Genomic DNA, 21,385 nt, shown 5'->3' with positions numbered 1-21,385 from the left:
GAGTTATAAAAAGGTGATTGTAACAAAGCCAACGTTGAATCACCATTTACATGTTGAACAACATTCACAAAAACAAGTGTTTACAGTTTAGGTCCTTAACACTGTACTTTCGTTAGCCCCGCCCCTATCTCTCCTCCCCCCGCCCTTCCACCCTGCCCCCCTCCCTCCCTCCCTCCCTCCCTCGCTCCCTCCTTCCCTCCCTCCCTCTACTCCTCCAATCTGTCCCCGTGCGTGTCCCACTAAAGCGATTTCCGCGCATGCAGGCAGGGACTCGTCCCCACGGCGGCGGATGGCAACATGGCGACAGAGGTAAGTCTGTCATATTATCTCTTCACCATTCCTGTCGAGGTTTGGCTGAAACACCACACACCGTTTGATCAACACAGGTGCCGTTACCGTGGTGAACGAGGGCATTGTAGGCTGAAACTGCCACACTGTGAGGCTCACTTGAAGTACTGACGGCTGTTTGTGTGTGTGTGTGTGTGTGTGTGTGTGTGTGTGTGTGTGTGTGTGTGTGTGTGTGTGTGTGTGTGTCCTACATTAAAATGCCAGTGTCGTCCGAGCCGATGCTGCTGCTTTTTTTTCCTCTTAGGAAGAACGTGTTTTGGCGGTTTAACACGGAAAGCTATAACCGGGAAATGTCAAAGTCAGCTGCGCTTAATGGACACTGAAATAGGGCAGACAGAGGGGATCACTTCCCCAGCGATGTTAAGCTGTTTTGGTGTTTTTGTCTTGTTGAGACGCCCTGTTAATCCTGTGACCACACACACACACACACACACACACACACACACACACACACACACACACACACACACACACACACACACACACACACACACACACACACACACACACTGTTCAGCACCATGGACAGAAGCCGCCCTGACCTTCCTCTATGCTTTTCCAGCCTGCATCTGTGCTCTCAGATTAAATAAAATCAAGTGCTATCACATGTTTTAATCCAACTTGCACTTTAATGTTATCATCCTGGCATTACCCCAAGATATTCCAAGAGTTTGGATGGGCCTTCATCAGTGTGCCTCATCTCTTGTTCCGCCTGATCGATCTGTTGTGAGTTGTAGTGAAATGTTGTCCCGTCTTCTGCTAGCTCTGCTCCCCGTGTGTCCGATGCCGGGCTCTGCTCCAACAGACAACAAGGCAGAAATGAGGGCAGACATTGAGCCGCAGAGTGATTGATCACATCTTGTCTGCCTATCGTCTATCATCCTGCACTTCCAAACCGGCCATTGTTATTACACATTGCGTGGTGGACAGGTCCTCTGGGGACTCATTAAAGACGTACTCTATCAAACCTTGCTATATGTGCTGTGTGTGTGTATGATGTTTCTTCCTCAGTTCCACAATCTGCAAGAGTTGAGGCACAGTGCATCTCTGGCGAATAAGGTCTTCATCCAGAGGGACTACAGCGAAGGGACCACCTGCAAGTTTCAGAGCAAGTTCCCCTCTGAGCTGGAGAGCAGGGTGAGGACCTGTTACTTTGGAATAAATATAAAAAGTGTTCATGTTGGGTTGTAATTTTATCCTAGGTAACCTTTCAAATCATATTAGGGATTTGAATGGTTATCCGGGGCCACCATTTTGTTCTTTCTGTATCTCCTCTTTTACTTTCAAACAAACTTGAAATGCCCAAAAATGATCCTTACCAGTTCCTACCCTTCTGCTCATGACTTGGTTTTTCACAGATCGAGCGGAAACTGTTCGAGGACACTGTGAAGACACTGAATAATTACTACGCAGAGGCAGAGAAGATTGGAGGCCAGTCCTACCTGGAGGGATGTCTGGCCTGCTCCACAGCATACCTCATCTTCCTCTGCATGGAGACACGCTATGAGAAGGTCAGACTGCCGCTGACACATTATTATTATTATTATTATCTAGGACGATGTTTAAAGGGTTATTTCTGATGTTTTGAAGTTGGGCTTCATGTACTTATCTGTAGTTAGTGTATTACATATAGTATTGCACTTGAAACTATCCCTTCTTCTGTCTGGGTGCTAAAGGTGTTAAAGAAGATAGCAAAGTACATTCAGGAGCAGAACGAGAAGATCTTTGCTCCCAGAGGACTGCTCATCACAGACCCCATAGAAAGGGGAATGCGTGTCGTATCCTTACTGAATGTTTGTGGGTGTAAGTGCATGAAAGCATTTCAGTCAGACAACTCACGTGTTCCTTTGATATGTTTATTAAAAGCAGTGTATAGTTTGAGTTTGGTGTCAAGGCTTGGGCCTCATCACTCCACAGATTGACATAAAACATTGAGTGATGATTAAAAAACTATCCTCCTGAGCCTACATCTGGGGTAGTGGTGGGGGAGTAGAGCAGCATTAAGAATGGAGAATTAGGAGTTTGGTTGGCTTTAAGATTTGGCCTGCTCAGGAAAAAGGGGATACTTTTTATCAGATGTTTTATTTGTTGCTTTACCACATCGCTCGATGGAGGCTCGATCAACTGTTACAAACTTAACATGCTGAGGCTCCCTGGTGCCATTAGAAAAAAAGGCAATTCCTACATTAAAACATGAAAACAATTCAAACATGTAGATTACGCTAAATTATATATAAATATTTAATTTGACAAAAGATAATAATTGTGCTGCAAGAAGTTCAACTCTGTAACTGTAATTACTGTACTAATAGGAACAAGGTTTCATGCAAATTCATGTTTCTATTTGTGTGATCAAGGACCATGCATACAAATACATTAACCTCAGGAAGAGAAGAGATGACTCGTGCCAGATTTAGCTAATAACTCATTTCCACCTGCAGTCCTTGGGCAGGTACATAACAAATAAACAAACAATTAAAAAATTGCATAATCTATCACACAAACAATTAATATACAGGTTAAATTACAGGTCATTAAAAAAGTACATAGTGCAGTTAAAATACAATATTACAAAACATTTAAATTGAAAAACTCATTACAGTGTAATTAATGTTGGCATGACTGGTTGCTTAATATCAATTGTTTTGCACCAGAGAAAATCAGTGCAGCTTCTAAGATCAGCAGGAAGAATATTCCAGTGTTTGAAATCAATGTTAGCTTTCACGTTAGGCATTAATCCTAGCTGTAGAATGCACATGCAAGTTGCTCTCCAAGAAGGAGGGACGTTAAAATTGCCATTTTAGGGGGTGATTGAGAGCTATTTGATATTTTTTATAATCTTTGAATCCACTTTTTCTACAACCTTTTAAAAAAAAAACGTTTTTACAAGTATATTTAACACAAGCGCATGTTTTTAGCATTTTGGATGCATGGATTATTTGAAATTATTTAATGTGGGACAGAAGATGTCCTCCAATTCTGGAATGACTCTTATACCTGCTGTTTAACTAACCACTCTCCCCTGCAAACTCTTGGTCCTTAACTCCCCCACCTCTCAGATAGAGATTTCCATCTATGAAGACCGGGGATCCAGTGGCTCCAGCTCGGGGAGCAGCTCCGTGTCTGGCAGCACCGCTCGATGACCGGATACTTCGTGTCTAACCATGTCCACCCTGATCACTCACAGCCCTGGAGGCGAACTAAGGACAATGATGCTTCTTCTGATCCAACACTCACATCCCAAAGCTACGCTCACACAAAGCATTCTATAGCTTTTAAGATTTCCCATGCAAAGGTGGTGAAGCTTTAAAAACACGCACTGTAGAAGTTTCTTTCGCATGTGTCGACTCAGCTGTGGTACTGTAATGTCTCAATGCAAAGAAGAAAACATTTGCTAAATATACTTTGTGTGATCGTACCATTACCTCCCTTCCTGTCCTGTTTGAAAGAAGGCAGGACAACAGGCCTCACCAAACGTCATACCTCAGCTGCACCACACCGGACCAAACTGGACTGAAACCAACATTAACCCTGCACACCAGACACTGGCTTAGAAATATTTTTATCCGTAGCTTCCAGATTTTAGCAATTGTAGGTAAGACGTACAGGTATTTGAAGACATCACAAAGTTTCGCCCCCGAGATTTATTGTGCAAAAAAACCCTCCTTCACCTATGACGTAAATCACGCTGTGTGGTAGCAGATGAATGTGTCTCAGCCCGTCTATGTATTTTATGTAGCAGATCTTCCATATTTCTCACTTGAAGCCTATGTTTTTGTCACACAAACAGACAAGCGCAGTACTAACTTCTTGGTTTTAATGAGTTAGACTATTCCTAAATTTTGATTATGCAAAAACATACTGTGCATTAAATGCGATAGTAAGTAAACAAAGAGTGGGTCAAAAAGTCTTCCTGAATTTTCAAAATGTGTTTTAATACCAATCCTTCGATTTCCAAAACAAACTTCCAAAGATCCAAAGCTGCCAAAAAACTTGCTCACATATGTGAATGTGTGTTTTATTTTTGGTGACATTTTGTTCAAGAACAAACTTTCGTACTGCTTGTTGTTTGATATGTGGCAATGAGGTATGTATGACTGCGTCGAATAAAAACTGTTTCATCACAGCTGCTAGTCGTTATTAATTCATTGTACATTTACAAAATAGTCCTTTTACTATGGTACAAGTTGACTGGTCACAGTAGGAGGAGCTGTGTGTGTGCAATAACATTAACATTAACAATGGTCTTATTGGATTAAGGTATGTCAATTAATCATCATCGTTACCCAGCATACACCGGTGCAGGGGTCATTACTTAGGCTCTGCTAATCAACTTTTATTTTAAGTAATGGATCAAAATCAGATATATTTTCCCCTCCCTCTTTTGTGTTAACAACTGTTTTCAGTGAACTGGCTCCACTGTGTGCTACCTGTCCAGCACCATACAGAGAGCAGTCACACAGAGTTAGCAACTAGCTTGTGTACATTGAGAGGCAAGATGGTTTGGAAGGAAATTGGAGGTGACATGTCTAAAGTAGATAACTATTTGGTCAAATTTGTCAGGTGCTCTGACACAGAAACATCACAACTGTTACAACTGGTGATTGTTTAACAACATATCAATGTTTTGGTAACCAAAATGAATGTAGTTTTCCTTGCATGCTAGCAGAGGGAACAAATCATTTGTAAACATATAAAAGTGTTAATGAATTGAAGAAGAACAAAATACCACTGTGAACAACCAACCACACAACTTGTGAACCATGATGTCATTTATTTTGTCTTGTTATAAATAATATATGCATACCTCAAACCATAGTATTAGATACACTTCAGAATCTTAACAACAAATTTGTGTTTAGGAATTTGTGAGCAAAACATAACTTCAACAGGACTTTTTCCCGATGTTTTGTTCATCGTGGAGGTATATGATAAAAACTACATGGGTGAGTCGTTAAATACAAATGGTCATTTTGTGGGTTAAGTTCTCCTTTAATGTTGTAAAGTACAGCTTTGTTCAACAATGCTTTGTCACATTTAAAGCCTGCTCAGTATTTAATTCAAGTATTGATTTAACATATATTTTTACCTGGAAAACTATAAGTCAGTGAAACGCACAATGATATTTGAATTTTTTGCACATCTCTAAAACGATGGAAAAGCCCACTCATGTACCGGTGTCGGGGTCCTGACATTACACATGCTGTCTCACATGACTGACAAGGACATTCAGTCAATAGTGCTTTTTCTGCTATGACAATTAAAAATGTTGCTGTAGAAATGGTCTGTAGTACATATTAGCGACCATGGTTTTAACATGCTGCATGCACCAACAACTTTAAAACAGCCCTATTAAGCTTTTATGTGTTTTCCCTTTCCTGTTACATAGGTTTTAGTGGAAGTTAATGGTCTACAAAGGCTATAATCTCAAAGTTGATGCCGGAGACACTTTCCCTGCCTGGCCTCCATTGGACTCCTTTGTTTACATCTGTAACATAGTTAGAGCCGCCAACTAACCAATCGGAGCAGACTGGGCTCTGGTTTCATCCAGAAGGTGAAAAGAGGTGCTGCAGCCCAGGCAGTATGAGAAAAATAAAGAGCTTTTTGAACATTAAAACTTGTTAACATGTCACAGTAGAGGCACAAAATAGAAATATGAACCTGAAGATTAGCATACTATATCCTCTTTAAACCCATGCTAATTATATGTACCAAGTTTCTGTCAGGAACATTCACAGGATCAACTGGATATGCTCCACTGCCCTCCTTTCAGCTGAGTAAGGTGCATGATACTGACCTCAGTTTTAATTCTTCACTTACAGCATTTAGAGACTTCTGTAGCACACCAGAGCAAACAGGAAAAGCCCGGATTGCTGGATATCCAGATTCTAGGATATGCATACTGATAAAACAGATTCGCTGTTACTGCATGTCACAGGAAGTCTTTGAGGAAATGCTTAGTCCAGGGTGTTGTACTGTATCATCATTACTCTGAAGATTACCATCCTCTGAGATCTGACAGAGCAGAGAGCACAATGACACACTGTAGGAAAACTGTTTCGAAACAGGAGGCTTCAAACGTGGAGACAGAGGTAGATCGGAAACCATCGTAAAATGGAGCCAATGCTGCATGGGTGGAGAGACAGAACAGGATGGGCAGAACAAAATGGTAGAACAAACAAAGGCAGACATCAGATTATGAAAACACTGAAAAGACAAAGGTTGTACAATGAAGGAGATGTGAAACAGAAAGCAGAGGAGAGCTGCACACAGGAGAAACATGTAATATCTTTCCTTTAAAAAGCTAAACTTATGTTGTATGAATTCAAAAAGCCCATTTATTAAATGTAGGGTATTCGAACCCTTCCCCACACAAAACATAAATGATAGTTTGACCATATTGATGTGAAGTAATTTATTTAGGAAGTGTACCATTGCACATAAAAATTAACAAGCACAACCATGTTGTAACAGTTAAAGAGAAAAATAAGAAAATATTTAAACTACTCAGAGTTAAGGAAACCACAAGGCCCTTTTTAAGAGACTGGCATTTCATGTGATTATCCTCACACACCTGTAAAACATAAACATGAAAGGAAATTTTAAAAGAGGTCATTTAAAACACTAAATTTAAAGGACAGATGAAATTATTTATTTCTTACCTGCACAGCGGCCATTCTGGACAGAAAAGTCTTTCCCACACTGAACAAGAGAAGAAACACATTAATTGGTTTTCCAAAAAAACATGTTTATTAATTAATTTTGTAGACAAATTATTTTAGCAAATGGGAGACTTTGTGTTGTCTTCTGTAGTTAGTGGTGAAAACTTTTTTTGGGTGTCTACCACAGAGTGTATGGAACATTACCCGTGGTTATAATTCATGCCGTGGATCCGATCTGCGTACCTGCGTGTCATTGGCAAGCAGAGACGTTTCCCCTTCTTTTGGAAAAGCTACTTCCACCACTGAGTTCATTTCTCCAGGCTGAAGGGTCCGAGTGATGGAGCTGCCGTCGGGCCAGGAGACCTCCAGTACCGTCACCTCATCAGTTCCTGGGATTCACAGGTAAAAAGGTAGGACACTGAGCGTCACTCAAGAGCAAAATTAACGTTGGTGTATCCAACATGGGATAACTTCTTGAAGGAATAGTGTATAAATATATGTTGTCTCGCTGAGAGTTCGATGGAAAGATCGATACCACTGAAGCTGAAGCTAAGCTTAGCATAAAGACTTGAAGCAGAGTAAACAGCTACTGCGAATCCCTCCATAGTTAACACAGACTCTTATCTTCTTGAGGTTGTCAGGTAACAAGCATACAGTATTGTGTAAGTTCTAGAGCAATTGTTAATATGTTGACTTTGAAATTGATGAAATTGTTTTCCTGAAAACCAAATAATATAAATCATGTAAATGATTGGCTTTAGGGGTTCATATAGGTGCATTTTTTTCTTTGGACATACCCAGGCCAGGCCTGCACTGGTAACAGAGTAACCAGTGAAAAAATTATGTTACAGGTTGAAAAATTTATTTATATAAACTCACAGGCAAAGACAAACATCTAAATCCCCAAATAGTGTCAAGCATTAACACCTGCCATGACTTTTTTATATTGAAAACCCGAGAATGTGCTTGTTATCTCGTGAGTTGGATCCAAATCTGAATCAAGAATAGGAACTCCACTTAAACCAGGATAAAATTAAAGAGCTTCACATTGACTGTCTATGTAAGTCTGGGAGTTTAAACATGGGTTGGAGTCAGAGCTCGGTACCGGTTCTGGCAGGGTTTGAAAAACTGAATCCATGCAAGACTCTGACACAAACTAAGATGAATAATATGAACTTCCTCTTCCCAAGAAAGCTGTGCTAATAAAAACAAAGTGTAAATCAAGTTTGATATATCCAATAAAAGGAATTTGTGTATGAGATATATTTGACTGTCTCATTGTCTTCAGAGTCTGTGGGTTATAAAGTATTAAAGGAGGTTACCTAAACCAAAGTGTGCGACTGGCTCCATCTCACACAGGTACCCTGATCCTCCGTCAATGATGCGTGTGTGAGCTCCACTCTGATGGGTGAAGGCTGTCACCTTGGCTCCCCGCGCAAAAGACCCAAACTGGGTGCGAGGGATGACCCGCAGCCAGTTGTTAGACGAGCCCTGATGAAGTATGACAGTTCAGGTTGAGGATATTTCAGGCTCAGCAACAACAACCAAACACACACTTACACAGATACACACCTGCATGACCTTGAAGACAGAGATTGGTTGCTGGGCACTCTCTCCATGTGCCAGCAGCAGGTCCAGCAGGCCAGGCCTGCACTGGTAACAGAGTAACCAGTGAAAAAATTATGTTACAGGTTGAAAAATTTATTTATATAAACTCACAGGCAAAGACAAACATCTAAATCCCCAAATAGTGTCAAGCATTAACACCTGCCATGACTTTTTTATATTGAAAACCCGAGAATGTGCTTGTTATCTCGTGAGTTGGATCCAAATCTGAATCAAGAATAGGAACTCCACTTAAACCAGGATAAAATTAAAGAGCTTCACATTGACTGTCTATGTAAGTCTGGGAGTTTAAACATGGGTTGGAGTCAGAGCTCGGTACCGGTTCTGGCAGGGTTTGAAAAACTGAATCCATGCAAGACTCTGACACAAACTAAGATGAATAATATGAACTTCCTCTTCCCAAGAAAGCTGTGCTAATAAAAACAAAGTGTAAATCAAGTTTGATATATCCAATAAAAGGAATTTGTGTATGAGATATATTTGACTGTCTCATTGTCTTCAGAGTCTGTGGGTTATAAAGTATTAAAGGAGGTTACCTAAACCAAAGTGTGCGACTGGCTCCATCTCACACAGGTACCCTGATCCTCCGTCAATGATGCGTGTGTGAGCTCCACTCTGATGGGTGAAGGCTGTCACCTTGGCTCCCCGCGCAAAAGACCCAAACTGGGTGCGAGGGATGACCCGCAGCCAGTTGTTAGACGAGCCCTGATGAAGTATGACAGTTCAGGTTGAGGATATTTCAGGCTCAGCAACAACAACCAAACACACACTTACACAGATACACACCTGCATGACCTTGAAGACAGAGATTGGTTGCTGGGCACTCTCTCCATGTGCCAGCAGCAGGTCCAGCTGTCCGTCCCCATCCAAGTCTGTGACGGTGCCACCTGTCCAAAACAAACAGAGTCTGTACTGCGCTGACCTAGATAACAACCCCACTGTGACGTTTAACTGACAGCTGTGTCTCTGTAAATCTCATCCAAACAGAGAGGTAGCAGAGGTGTGTTTTTTACTTTAGGTTATGACATTCTGAGAATAAAACAAAATGAAAATATGTAGTCCAAAGTCCTCTGTTCTTAGGTCCAGCTGACCTGTTCCCCGGCCCTGTGGCTCTGCAGCATCTCCCACATTAAGCTCCGAGATCAAAGGGTCTGCATCGGCTCTCCTTGACACTCTGCATGGAAACACAAAATGTATTTAAGATTTTGAAATTGTGTATGCTTCTTTATTGGACTTGGGGTTCACGCAAATACTGAATAGTTACCTGAACAGCCTGTTAGGGGCGTTGCCTCTATAAGCAATATTGTTGAAAAACACCTCCAGCTCCTTGTCGTTGTCAAAGTCTGCGGCGATGACTGTGCGAATAGGCGAGGGAGCTGCAAATCCTCCAGAGGCTATATTCTGAACAAAAAAACATTTGTTCAAGTTTGTCTTTATCAAACTTCTTTTTAAATCACCCTTTCTCTCCTTCATTACCCTGAATGTAGAGTCGCTGCCCTGCAGGTAAAGTCTGTGTGGGCCGTTCCAGTTACCATACACGATGTCCGTCTTGCCATCTCCATTGAAGTCAGCTAGTGCTACTCCCCTGCCATGCTGGCTACGGTCTTCCACACCTTCAGAGGTTGACAAACAATTGAAAGCCTTATTGCTGGGAAATACTGCCTCAACCCCAAATAAGGGCCCAAAGTGAGAGATTTTGAAATGATCCAAATTGGCGACCCCTAGTGTTAGTTCTAAAGAAGACACTCTGGCAGACAGTATTATAGCCATGTTTGTTGCTCTGTGTAGCTGTAGTTAGGTATAGCAGTGCTTTGGTCTAAACACTCACATGCTAACAGGTACAATGTCTACCATGGACACCATCTTATTTAGTTAATCAAATTTGCTAATTAGAAAAAACTGCAAAAAAACCTGAGGCTGATTGGAAGTGCATTGGTATTTCAAATATTTTGTTTATTTATTTATATAGTAATCAACATGCCCTTTCCTCAATTTCCCTCGGGATAAATAAAGCTTCTTGAATCCTGAATCTTGTATGGTAATCCATAAAAAATGGATATCAAGCCAAGAGAGACTGATACTTCAACCCCTACAGCATGCTGTACCCTACTGTACCCCTTACTGTGTAATACTCACCTGCCTGTCTGGCCATATTTACAAAAGTCCCGTCTCCCTTATTCTTAAACAGGAAGTTGGGTCCGTTCTCGTTGTCACAGAACACGTCCGACTTCGACTGGCTCAGGATTGGTCCGACCACCACACCACGCCCACCTGCGTAATGAGCAAAAAAGGAATGTTTCAGTTGATTCAGCACAAAAAAACATCACAGACTTCACCTCTCTAACCTGACTCCTCCTGACCTGTGAGCTTGTTGACCCCGGCCTCTGCGGCCACATCAGACAGAGCGATGATGCCCTTGGAGACATCACTGGCAGCCTCGTCCATCTCTAAGAGAGAGTGGGGACCGATGTTGCCACTTGCGTAGTTGGCCACGTAGATTGAGTAACGACCTGTTCCCTGCAGAGAAAAAACATGAGGTATTACGAAAGCATTTGTGAAAAAAAAAGGGTCAGATTGAGGGACTTCTTAAAGTCATTTACCAACCTTTCTGTCTACACATGCAACGGAACGTCCTGCCATGTGTTTAGCGACACCACGACGCACATTGAGATCGTCCCCTAGAAGATCCTCAAAGCGACCATTCCGAAATTTGAACAGTTTATCTGAATACGTTGCCCGTCCTGCATTTAAAAAAATGACAGTTATCACGAGGAGTCTTTGAGATACTGGTAATCACCTGCTGGATATATGTTGAGGACACATTATAAAAATGCAAGATTTACCAGAGTAGGCATTGTTTGTGTTGAGGAAGTAGATCTCCTCACGCCCATCGCCATCCACATCACAGGCTGTAACTCCAATAGCATTTCCTGCTCGGTCCCTCAGGGCGTAGTAGGGAGAGCTGCTGTCATCAATAGCAATGTTTACCAGCTTGTTTAGAGTGCGATCGTACTTCAGCACCAGGTTGGGCCCATTGTACCTGAGGGAAAACATCACACACAATTGATATGTACATATAAGAATGTCTATGCAGTGTAAGGAACTTATGAAACCATTTTCACACTCACCCTGCAACAACCACCTCCAGGTCGCCACCACCGTCCACATCTGTAACAGCCATTCCATAGTTGAGTTGTGTGGGATTGTGCAGACTGTCAGGAGGAAGCATCGTCTGTGTAACAACCTGCAGCATGGGCTCAGAGCTCTGGGAGTGGCACTGATGCCAGAATCCGACCAGGAGGAGCAACACACCTGAAACCCACATCTCTGCAACAGGAAGACAGATTGTGCATTTCCCTTTATGATGCATGCAAACGATGAACAAGTCTTATGTTTAAAGCAGGACAGCAATACTGATGATGAGCTAATATAATGCTCAGAAAAAATAAGAATAAGGGTTAAACAATTTTATAATACATATCTCATTTTGAGTCGAGTTTGAATATCAGTTTTAACTCGAAAGCCGTGATATAAGATACATGTAGTATTAGATGTTTCTCTGCAAATCTTCCAGTAAACACAACTTTTTTTGACGAAAGTACTCCCCATACATTTAAACGTGAGTCGAATATTATACACTTGCATACTCTTCATAAAATCGACACTTTTGTCACAGAGAATCTGCACAGGTATATTAACGCTCTATTCCTATTGACATTTGTGTGTTAATCATACTTTCTTGATTGTTGTTAAAAATCCTGCAGGATGCTGAGCAGAGTGGCTTGCAGAACCTTTGTCACAGCAAAGACCGTCTTACCTGCACTGTCTGTGTGAAGAGATGGATGTTATCAGACTCCGCAACAGCGACGTGAGTACACTAGGCACTGTTTATTATATCATGTGTTATCAAATGTTTAATTTCCACCTTACACAACGTTTGCTTATAAAACGTAAGAAACAGCTTGTGTAACGTAACAAAGATTGACCAATCAGCGAAGACTTCTGGTCCTTATTAGAAATATTGACCAATAGCTGATCAGTGTTTCTGTGAGCGTGTATGTGAAAGGCGGAAGTCCACTGTGTTTGTAGGCGCTGTTAAACCAAAACATTACAGTTCCTTACAGAAAGAAAACGTTCAACTGACTGCACGTTATCATTTATTTTATGTGGATAAGTCTCGATATATAAAAACAATGCATGTTCTGATTTTAAAACAAATACGATAGTAAACAAACCTGATCGCCTTCAGTGTGTTTTAACTGCAGTGGCAGCAAAATGACACTATATCCCAAAATCCTTTGCGTTGTCCTACGCTTACGTCACTTGTGCGACGAAAATCTGAAGCTAAACAAACCAAACCCGGGTAAGACAAATGAGCAACACTTATTATAACAATTCTGCCAGGAATGTATTTAATAAAAATAAATCAACACATGCAATTTTAATGTAGGCTGATAGTAACTGAGTGGTTGTTCCCTCAGTGAACAAATATTACTACCTCAGCGAGTGGAAGATTAGTAAGCTAAAGCGGTAAGCTAAATAGCTAATAGCATTGTCACGTTTTAAATGCGTTCAGCCCGATTTGACACTATTTTCCGGGGGGAGTTAACTAGTTCACGTAGGTGGGATAATTATATAATTATAGATATTAATATTGTTACTAAACTCATTCAAGAGTAGTTTAACATTGTGACGGGTAACGCAGATTCATTGACGCCTTCATCCCTTATTTTCACTGCATTGCCTCTTCTCCTCTTTCCTTTGATTATCCAAGTGTTTTTAACGTAATTCTATAATGGAGTTGGAACAAGCAAATGAAGACTCTACTGCAGCCCAGCCAACACCCACACCTCCGTCTCAGTCTAAGAAGCCAGGCCAAGTCCCCAAGCAACGACTCCCTGGAGCCAAAGATAAGGCACAGGCTCAGGGAGGTGAAGTAAAACCAAGACCCAGGCCCCGCTACACAGACAAGGCAAGGAAAAACGCCAAGAATAAGAAGGACAAGGCTGGAGCAGATAAGGGAGCTCCTGTCCAGGGAGAAGGTGAAGGAGAGGCACAGAATGGTGATCCTGATGCAGAGAAGCTACAGGATACAGATGTGGAGGTAAATGGGCAGCTTGACTCAACCAATGTGGAGGCCGAACTTAACTCACGGCTGGAAGCAGCGGCCATTGAAGAAGAGGAAGAGGAGGAAGGGGAGGAGGAGAGTTGGGACACCTTGTTCAATGATGAAGGAGATTGTCTGGATCCGCATCTTTCAGAAGAGGTAAGAGCTTGGGCCAGGTGATTCAAATAAGCAAAAGTTATAATAACCAGAAGAACCTTCCCAACAATTTACAAACACACATTTTCCAGTTTATTCAGCTCAAATGAGTGCATTACTTTTTATCATACACTTGTTGTTTCCCTCTTCTCTGCCCTATTCTCATCTCATTCTTCTCACTTCTCCAGCTGGCAGTGAAGGAAGGTAGAAAGAAGAAGTCCGTCCAGGAGGCCAGGTTTGATTACTACAACATGGACAAAGATGCCGAAGACGACATCGACCTCACAGAGGACGAACTTGCTCACATTGTAGAGATCTACGAGTTCCCTGCTGAGTTTCGGACGGAGGACCTTCTCAAGTTATTTCAGGCCTACCAGTATGTATCATTCTTATACCAATTGCTGAGAAAGTTAAGATTCTATGTGTTGCATGCTGCATTAAAACATAGTGTAGCCAAGAGACCCCTATTTTATGCAGGTAATTCCAAAAATAGTAATGAAAACTATATAGTCTGGTCATGTTTAAACCAATACGACAACCACTTTTTATTAAGTGGATGCAAAATAAAGGACTCCAGCACACGTCCTTGTAAAGTTCATGCATAGTAACAACACGTGGGCTCTCGGTCTGCAACACCATCCAACAAAAACTGCACACCGCAGCTTAGGTTCTGGGTGTGATCGTTACCATCTAGCTGCTCCACAGAATCGACCTCACTCCGCTGCAAATGGCAAAAATTCCACCTTGAATGAAAACTACGTCACTGTCAAAAGAAAATGGTGGATGCAGGAAGAACATCGGCAACACGCACTAAAGAACATAAAAGCTGTAACATAGCTTGAATCTACTACATTCCACTTTAAACACTGATAAGGCATCCAGCAGTGACTCAGTCAGTAGGGGCTTGGACTGGGAATCGTAGGGTCGCCGGTTCAAGTCCCCAAACAGACTTGAAAAAAATATGGAAAGTGGACTGCTACTCGGAGAGGTCCCAGTTCACCCCCTAGGCGCTGCTGTGGTGCCCTTGAGCAAGGCACCGGACACCTCCAATCCCCCCTCCCCATTGTTCCCCGGGCGCTGCACAATAGCTGCCCACTGCTCCTAGTACTAGGATGGGTTAAATGCAGAGGACAAATTTCACTGTGTGTGCTCTGCTGTGTGCATGTATGTGACAAATAAAGAGGGTTTCATCATCCGATTCTATCTAATGTCCACATCCACATGAAACGTGTCAATGTTCTATTTAAACACTAACATTGAAAGTGGGACTAAACCACTAAATGGACTCTCATTAAATGTGGCTTCCCTGCTATATGTGTTTTTAATCTTCCTTTGTTTTTTTTAACAGTCTATGTTGTCTGACCTTTTCTTACTGTGTTTTTCAGACAAAGAGGTTTTGAAATCAAGTGGATTGATGAATCAAGTGCTCTTGGCCTCTTCTCAAGCCCTATAGCAGGTTAGTGAAGCATTGCGTCTCAAGACAATTGAGGAGGGGGAGTACCTAAAATAAACAATCCTCTGCAGTAATTGTTATTGTTGTGAGGCTTTTCCCAATAGGAGAAAATATGCTCAATTAAGTGGACCCTGATGGAATCACTTAACATTGTTTACATTAATAATAAGTATTTAATAACTGTGTTCTGCAGCCGTAAGCCAGCTACCATTCCAGCCAACATTAGATGATAACTAACGTTAACTAAACACAGCTGTCTAGCCGCTAGTAGCTAGCTAAGTTAACGTTAGCTACTAACCAAGCACGAACAAACTGCACGGAGAGCTAAGATAGTTAGCTAGCACCACCGAAGTGCACAGAGCTCAAGCTACACAACACACTAAACAAATGTGAAATTAATTTAACCAAAGTTAGTACTTACTTATTATTGTTCCCTCCACGAGAGACAATGGGGTGCCTCCGCTTCAGATGCTCCAACATCGCTGTTGTGCTGGTGTGGTATGCCAACTCCATTTGGCAAAGACCGCAAATAACGAAACCTTATCGTTTGGGACTAAATTTGAAGTATTCCCATACCTTCGATGATTTAGGGCGAGCTGTTTTTTTGGGGCTTTTTGCAAGGTTTTGTTGGGCATCCTGTGGGGAGGTTGGAGTTTCGGTCTCCATTCTGCAAAGTGCAAACTCTGGCAATGTTTTGTTTGGATCACTTTGTCGACGTCGACGCGTCGCTACAGGCCTAATAAACAGTATTGTGGCTCCAGGAGGTAAGACGGTTGAATAGCTGAATCATATGATAAATGTGCTTTTTTAAAATGTGTGTGATTTTGTTCTTCTCAACTTTCAGCTGGTGAAGCTTTAAGAACCAAACATCCATTGATGAAGTTGCGACCTCTCTCCAAATGCTCCCCTGCCATAAAAGCCAAAGCTCGTAGCTGCTCAGGTACTAAAAGCCTCTCCAGTTCAGCTCAGATTATCCCCTGTAGCTCACATGTTTAGATGGACCTCATTATTCTTCATTCTTGCCATCCCTCAGACTACCTCCTGCCTGCTAAAGAGAGACCTCAGACAAGTGCGGCACTGGCGCGAAGGCTTGTGATCGGTGCCCTTGGTGTTAAGAGCAACCTGACCGATGAGAAGCGCGAGGCGGAGAGGAAGAAGCTCCAGGAGGCCAAAGGTGCAATATTTACAGCGATAGAGATGTATTTTAAGGGAAGATCTACTGTGGTCAGCATTGCTTTTAAAGGACTGTTCTCTATAGATTAGAGCAACACATCCTGTATTTTCACTCTACATCATGGCCCTGACCTTTTTTGGGTGAAAACACTCAGTCATTTGACTGGCCGTAAATACAGATTCATTTCTTCACCAATCACATCAAAACATTTAGAAAACAGTCCATCTTTTTATTTACAATTTAAGATTACAATTTCTGGTCAGGCAAACAATTACACATGTTATTGATGATCGATGATCGGTCCTCTCTGTGGAGGCCAGAAGATATTTTATTTAACCATAGTTTTATTGAAGTAAAAGTTGTAACTTTGGATCTGTTTTGTTGTTTGACGTGCAATACATGACACAGCAGCTTTTAGGGATAATGATGCTATTGATTTCCGCTTGGCACCCATGCCTTGTTTTCACCAGAAAGTGGGCTGGCTGCAACTTTGCCAGGAAGTGACGCAGCGCTGCTGTCATCTATAGTAGACTAGATGATCCTCATCCTGGGAGGGCTGTCGGTAACGTGAAAAATAGGTTTAATATGTGAGTATGAAGCAGGGTGTCAGTAACAAAGAACCTTGGTTCCCAGTCAGTCTATGAACAGATAAACTGTCCTTACCTAACTGACCTAGTCTTTGCATCACAAGATTTCGACCACAAGTGGGAGCTGTTTTCATACATTGCTGAAGGAAATGGAGATCGTTGCCAAGAGAAGTTGCTCTCGGCCCACTGCTGTGCTCATCATAACAAGTCTATAATCAGAACAGCAGCCATTTCCCTTCTCCGCGGGAACATAAGTATATAGGCCCAGCAAACCACAAATGTCCAGTAAGGAAGTATAGAAACAAAAAAAAAGCATCTTTTGTTCCTCCTATTCTATACTCTTTATGTAAATTGCAGCAGGCACAGTGAATGTCAGACGTGCATCATGTGCTGAACATTGTGTCCTTGGAAAAGATGCCACGTATGGTCCTATTCAGAGATTAATTTACAGCCGGCTCCTCAGCCCGCCTCACTTCTCTGCATGTGGTGAAGACATTGATACAAATATAGAGCAACAAATAAACAAAGTCTTGTTTAGGTAAGAGCTTCTGCTGATTGATGTGTTGAACTGTGTCTCTGTGATTTATCTTTTCAGAACAAAAGCGCCTGGCAGCCAAGCAGAAGGAAGATGCCTGGGAGGGGAAGTGATTGGATGGAAAACTACTGTTTTATTTTTGTTTTGTTTTTGATTCCTTGATACAGCAGGGAGTTAAGTCTTCTCTGTTTCTTCTCCGGCTCTGTTTTCGTCAACTGGCAACTCCTTCCCACCACCACACTTTCCAGAAATGGATTCCCACCATTTTTTTGTTCTTTCTGCCTTTAGTCCTTTAAAAAACCAAACATCTCATCATCCTCTATCCGTTTGCCTGCAGTGTTACATCAGCCTTTATGTTCATTCTTTGTTCATGCTGGGACAGTTGCCTCAGTGCCATGGCCGGGGCTACCACAAATAACACCTTTTTTTTCATCATATTTCTTTACATTGTAACCAAAGTCTGTAGTGAACCATCAAGTCTAATTCAATTTAATAATGTTTGTTTTAATATAGAGTTATGGTAATTTTTTTTTAAAGATGAACCAAGTAAATTAACTTGAACTTGTAAATGTGAGGGAAACAAATGCAGTTTAAAGATCCTGTAATAATAAAGTGAAAGTAGACAACATTATTGCTTCAACTCATCTTTGTGACTCAAAAAACAACGGATCAGGACTACAAGAGAGAATCTTTTTTCCTGAAACTTTCTGAATATATTAACAGGGGGGAGGGGGGGACCTATTTATGTAAAGAAGACATGAGAAAGTGGATATTGCATAAAAGGGGACATTTAAAACACAATGTTATGGCCGAAGGATAATGCCACAACAAACAATAGATTTTGCCAACAGAACAATCAGAGTCCACATTCACGTACAGAAATCTACTTGACAAAAGAGCCTTGTAGACAGAGGAGGTAACAGGCGCAAAAGTCAGGTTGATGTTGTTTCTACTAAGCTAGATAATTTAGTAAAAAATCTGCTAACTTATACAAACTATTCAATGTTTTTACTCTGCCTTTATTATAGCACTGAGACCAGGATTTCTAGTTCCCAAACACAAATTGCTAGGGATAGCCATGTTGCTAACGACATATAAAACAAGTTGGTCGGTATTGTTCATATCAAATTCAAATGATAAATAATGTATCATCATAGTCTCTGTGTTGAATATCTCTATGGTCAATCCTGAGGATACTGTATATCACTGTTTGAATATATTGTTGAGAATAGACTGTAAAAACCTATGTTTAGGACCTGTTAGCTTGTCTTATCAAACATTTTCTAAGAAGTGGAAAGCCTCCAACGAAGCAGCTATTCTCTTCCAGTTTCATGGCTACTTACAGGTTTGTTTTAATACATTTTCAACAAGCAGAACTAATGATGCTTTTCAATAATTCTGAAGAACAAATTCAAAGATGATTTGCTGACAGACATTCTGTCTTCATCTCAGTCTGAAGTTAAAATTAAGAAAAGGGTTTTTGGTTTGTGTTTGGATGTAAAAGCTTTGAGTGTTCAGACTTTCCAGGAGTCGCACCATGTTTAATGTGTTTTTTAATGTGCATGTAATTTAAGCAAGATTTTTGATGTGCGAAAATTGGCCATTTAACACGTATTTTCTTTTCTACGTATTGGTTGTTTCTTGCGGCAGATTCTGTCATATTTTTGCTCCAGTTGTAGATGAAAAGATCTTTTAGTTACTCTGTTACTGTAAAATTACGGTTTATAATAACTCCATCAAATTGCTTTAGATGAAAAAGTAGTTGTCAAGCACATTATTCTATTCAGAAAGTTGAGATATGGACTTTTTACTCGTGAGAGACAATGTTACCTAATTCAGAGTTGGCTTTCATAACTCGGCTTCCTGAAACACACACATTCAGGCTCAGGAGACTTGTGCGACAGCTGGAGGCAGCGGCCTCCTCCGAGGCTTTACCCAGCCAACCACAAACCACGTGACACTCCTCCTTTTTTACCTCAGCCAATATTTAACTCTTACTCTCTTTTTTGGGGAGAAAGAGCTGTACATTTGCCATTTGTTCTACTGCACAATTTTTCTACTTTATATCAACTTCAAAATAAAATCTGTTGACATCACATTTTCACATAGTAATACAACACATTGTTAGGTATAGGATCATTTTTGTTAAAAATGTTTTGGCTGCACTCTTATTTTTGCACATCGATGCCGTTCATTGCACTTTACTGCTGTAAAGGACCCTGTTTGTGTATTGGTTGAGATTGTAAACTGAGGATGACTACGTGCCACGTGGCTCATACAGGGCTAATTAAAGTGGAAGAGGCACAGGCTCAGTTCTTGGGTACTTTTCTTTTTTTTCAGTTCACAATGAGCATAACAAATAAACATGAATGCAAGTTAAATACAACCTTTGCAAAGATGAATCTCTTGGTTTTTTCTTGTTTTTCTCCCTTGTTTCCAAAGATGTATAGTAGAAGCATTAGAAGTGATGGATTTATGTTGCACATCACATTATCATGCACTGTTAGGATTGATAATTCAAATATTGTTTTTAAGTGTTTATATTAAGTGCTCTTTCTCTAGTGTTGTGATATATTAGATGCGGTTTTGCTTTTTTTAAGCCTTGAAGTCTCAGCTGGTCGCAGTGCACACATAACTTCAAGTTTGGAATAAAACCAAGTGTGAACAAATTTTCATAGCGAGTTTGCCAGAACAGAAGTGGACCTCCTTGCGCTGTGTTGTTCTTGCAGCTGAGCTACATATACAGATTGTAGCTGCTCTTTACCATCATCGTGTGAGATCTGAGCCCCTGCCTATAATCTCCTGCTTTACTGTGGCTTCACGAGGGGGTGATGTACCGCAGAGCAGCCTGCTGGGTGCCTTGCACACAATCATTAGATTAAACACAACCCACAACTGAGCAAGTAACAACGCTGCCCTGGAACATGCTGTATGTCATGGATCAAATCAAATGTGTGTCATGGTCAAAATGTAGAAATAATTTGATTTCCCATCACAATAGAGGACAATGGTGGTGGGTTTTCCAGCATTAAACACTTACTGAACACATTTCAGATCACCACGTCTTCTTCAAATTAAGAGCTTTCCTACTAATGACACTCACATTGATCACAACCTGAGTAGTTGTAGTGATAGCATGATTGGCATTATTGCATTCACATACATTAATCTCATCCAAAGAACAGATGTACTTCTGTCAAGTTAATGAATACACACTCAAAGCAATACACAGTTTTCCTCTTACATATGGAATCTCAGTTAAACACTACTGTCGGAGAAAGTCTTAAAAGGCTATACTTGGTTTGGTCGGACCAAGCCTCTAGGAAGAGCGCCAGTGTTTGAAGCCAGTTTTCAGCAACACTCTGGAAATATGACTTCCTGGTCTTTCAAGGGATGCCATTGGGCCCAAAGAGCATTTTCTACATTGACTTAGATTCAAAAGATGTCAGCAGGTATTTTATTTAGGTAAATCTACTCAACCTTTCACAATCTTGAATAGCACACATTTAAATAATTATGTTTTTAAAGTTTTAAACTGACTTATAACCAAATTCAGTTAAGTTATTGTTGTGCTCCCATATGTGCCCGTGCCTGAGTTGCTGGGAAGTGAGGTTAAAGTAAATGCTAGTGCGCTTGCTCTTGGCCAAATTGATGTGGAAGACCCGGGTATTTTTAACACTTGGCTTCACGCGCCACTGAGCCACTTTTATAGGAATGAACAGGGTTTTGCCTACAAC

The 21,385-nt window shown here is 41.1% G+C and overlaps 3 protein-coding genes across 5 annotated transcripts; 2 read left to right on the top strand and 1 right to left on the bottom strand.

Moving 5' to 3' along the window:
* Positions 1-168: 168 nt before the first annotated feature.
* golga7ba (golgin A7 family, member Ba) lies at positions 169-4,474 on the top strand. Its single transcript, XM_063883489.1, has 5 exons — positions 169-309; positions 1,360-1,485; positions 1,707-1,859; positions 2,025-2,126; positions 3,408-4,474. The coding sequence occupies exons 1-5, from the start codon at positions 298-300 to the stop codon at positions 3,489-3,491; spliced, it is 477 nt and encodes a 158-aa protein (XP_063739559.1). The 5' UTR covers positions 169-297; the 3' UTR covers positions 3,492-4,474.
* A 2,274-nt stretch (positions 4,475-6,748) lies between these two features.
* Positions 6,749-11,972, bottom strand: crtac1a (cartilage acidic protein 1a). The gene is made up of 13 exons (XM_063883485.1): positions 11,765-11,972; positions 11,480-11,676; positions 11,241-11,377; positions 10,997-11,153; positions 10,773-10,907; positions 10,113-10,249; positions 9,901-10,037; positions 9,728-9,810; positions 9,423-9,523; positions 9,173-9,341; positions 7,254-7,399; positions 7,011-7,050; positions 6,749-6,922 (listed from the first exon to the last, which is right to left on the bottom strand). The coding sequence occupies exons 1-13, from the start codon at positions 11,959-11,961 to the stop codon at positions 6,915-6,917; spliced, it is 1,644 nt and encodes a 547-aa protein (XP_063739555.1). The 5' UTR covers positions 11,962-11,972; the 3' UTR covers positions 6,749-6,914.
* Positions 11,973-12,755: 783 nt separating this feature from the next.
* Positions 12,756-18,276, top strand: r3hcc1l (R3H domain and coiled-coil containing 1-like). 3 transcript variants are annotated; one of them, XR_010165841.1, is made up of 8 exons: positions 12,756-12,999; positions 13,411-13,902; positions 14,088-14,275; positions 15,285-15,355; positions 16,197-16,292; positions 16,386-16,526; positions 16,997-17,113; positions 17,709-18,276. XR_010165841.1 is itself a non-coding variant. In XM_063883488.1 (7 exons), the coding sequence occupies exons 2-7, from the start codon at positions 13,432-13,434 to the stop codon at positions 17,759-17,761; spliced, it is 1,020 nt and encodes a 339-aa protein (XP_063739558.1). In that variant the 5' UTR covers positions 12,761-12,999; positions 13,411-13,431; the 3' UTR covers positions 17,762-18,276. The 3 variants fall into 3 exon arrangements, 1 of the variants encoding a protein (XP_063739558.1); XR_010165842.1 differs by having other exon boundaries at positions 12,998-13,166; XM_063883488.1 differs by lacking the exon at positions 16,997-17,113 and having other exon boundaries at positions 12,761-12,999.
* Positions 18,277-21,385: the final 3,109 nt, after the last annotated feature.

Source organism: Eleginops maclovinus, chromosome 5, assembly GCF_036324505.1.
Source record: "Eleginops maclovinus isolate JMC-PN-2008 ecotype Puerto Natales chromosome 5, JC_Emac_rtc_rv5, whole genome shotgun sequence".
NCBI classification, from domain to species: Eukaryota; Metazoa; Chordata; class Actinopteri; order Perciformes; family Eleginopidae; genus Eleginops; species Eleginops maclovinus.
This window is presented reverse-complemented; position numbering and strand designations above follow the sequence as displayed.

Excerpts from the sequence above, each read along its gene's own strand:
- crtac1a (XM_063883485.1), bottom strand. The coding sequence starts at position 11,961 with ATGTGGGTTTCAGGTGTGTTGCTCCTCCTGGTCGGATTCTGGCATCAG. Across the intron at positions 11,378-11,479 it reads CACAAACAATGCCTACTCTG|GACGGGCAACGTATTCAGAT; the intron begins GTAAATCTTGCA and ends TTTTAAATGCAG. Across the intron at positions 7,400-9,172 it reads AGTCGCACACTTTGGTTTAG|GAACTGATGAGGTGACGGTA; the intron begins GTAACCTCCTTT and ends TGTGAATCCCAG.
- golga7ba (XM_063883489.1), top strand. Across the intron at positions 1,486-1,706 it reads CCTCTGAGCTGGAGAGCAGG|ATCGAGCGGAAACTGTTCGA; the intron begins GTGAGGACCTGT and ends GGTTTTTCACAG. Across the intron at positions 1,860-2,024 it reads TGGAGACACGCTATGAGAAG|GTGTTAAAGAAGATAGCAAA; the intron begins GTCAGACTGCCG and ends TGGGTGCTAAAG.
- r3hcc1l (XM_063883488.1), top strand. The coding sequence starts at position 13,432 with ATGGAGTTGGAACAAGCAAATGAAGACTCTACTGCAGCCCAGCCAACA. Across the intron at positions 13,903-14,087 it reads ATCCGCATCTTTCAGAAGAG|CTGGCAGTGAAGGAAGGTAG; the intron begins GTAAGAGCTTGG and ends TCACTTCTCCAG. Across the intron at positions 14,276-15,284 it reads AAGTTATTTCAGGCCTACCA|ACAAAGAGGTTTTGAAATCA; the intron begins GTATGTATCATT and ends TGTGTTTTTCAG.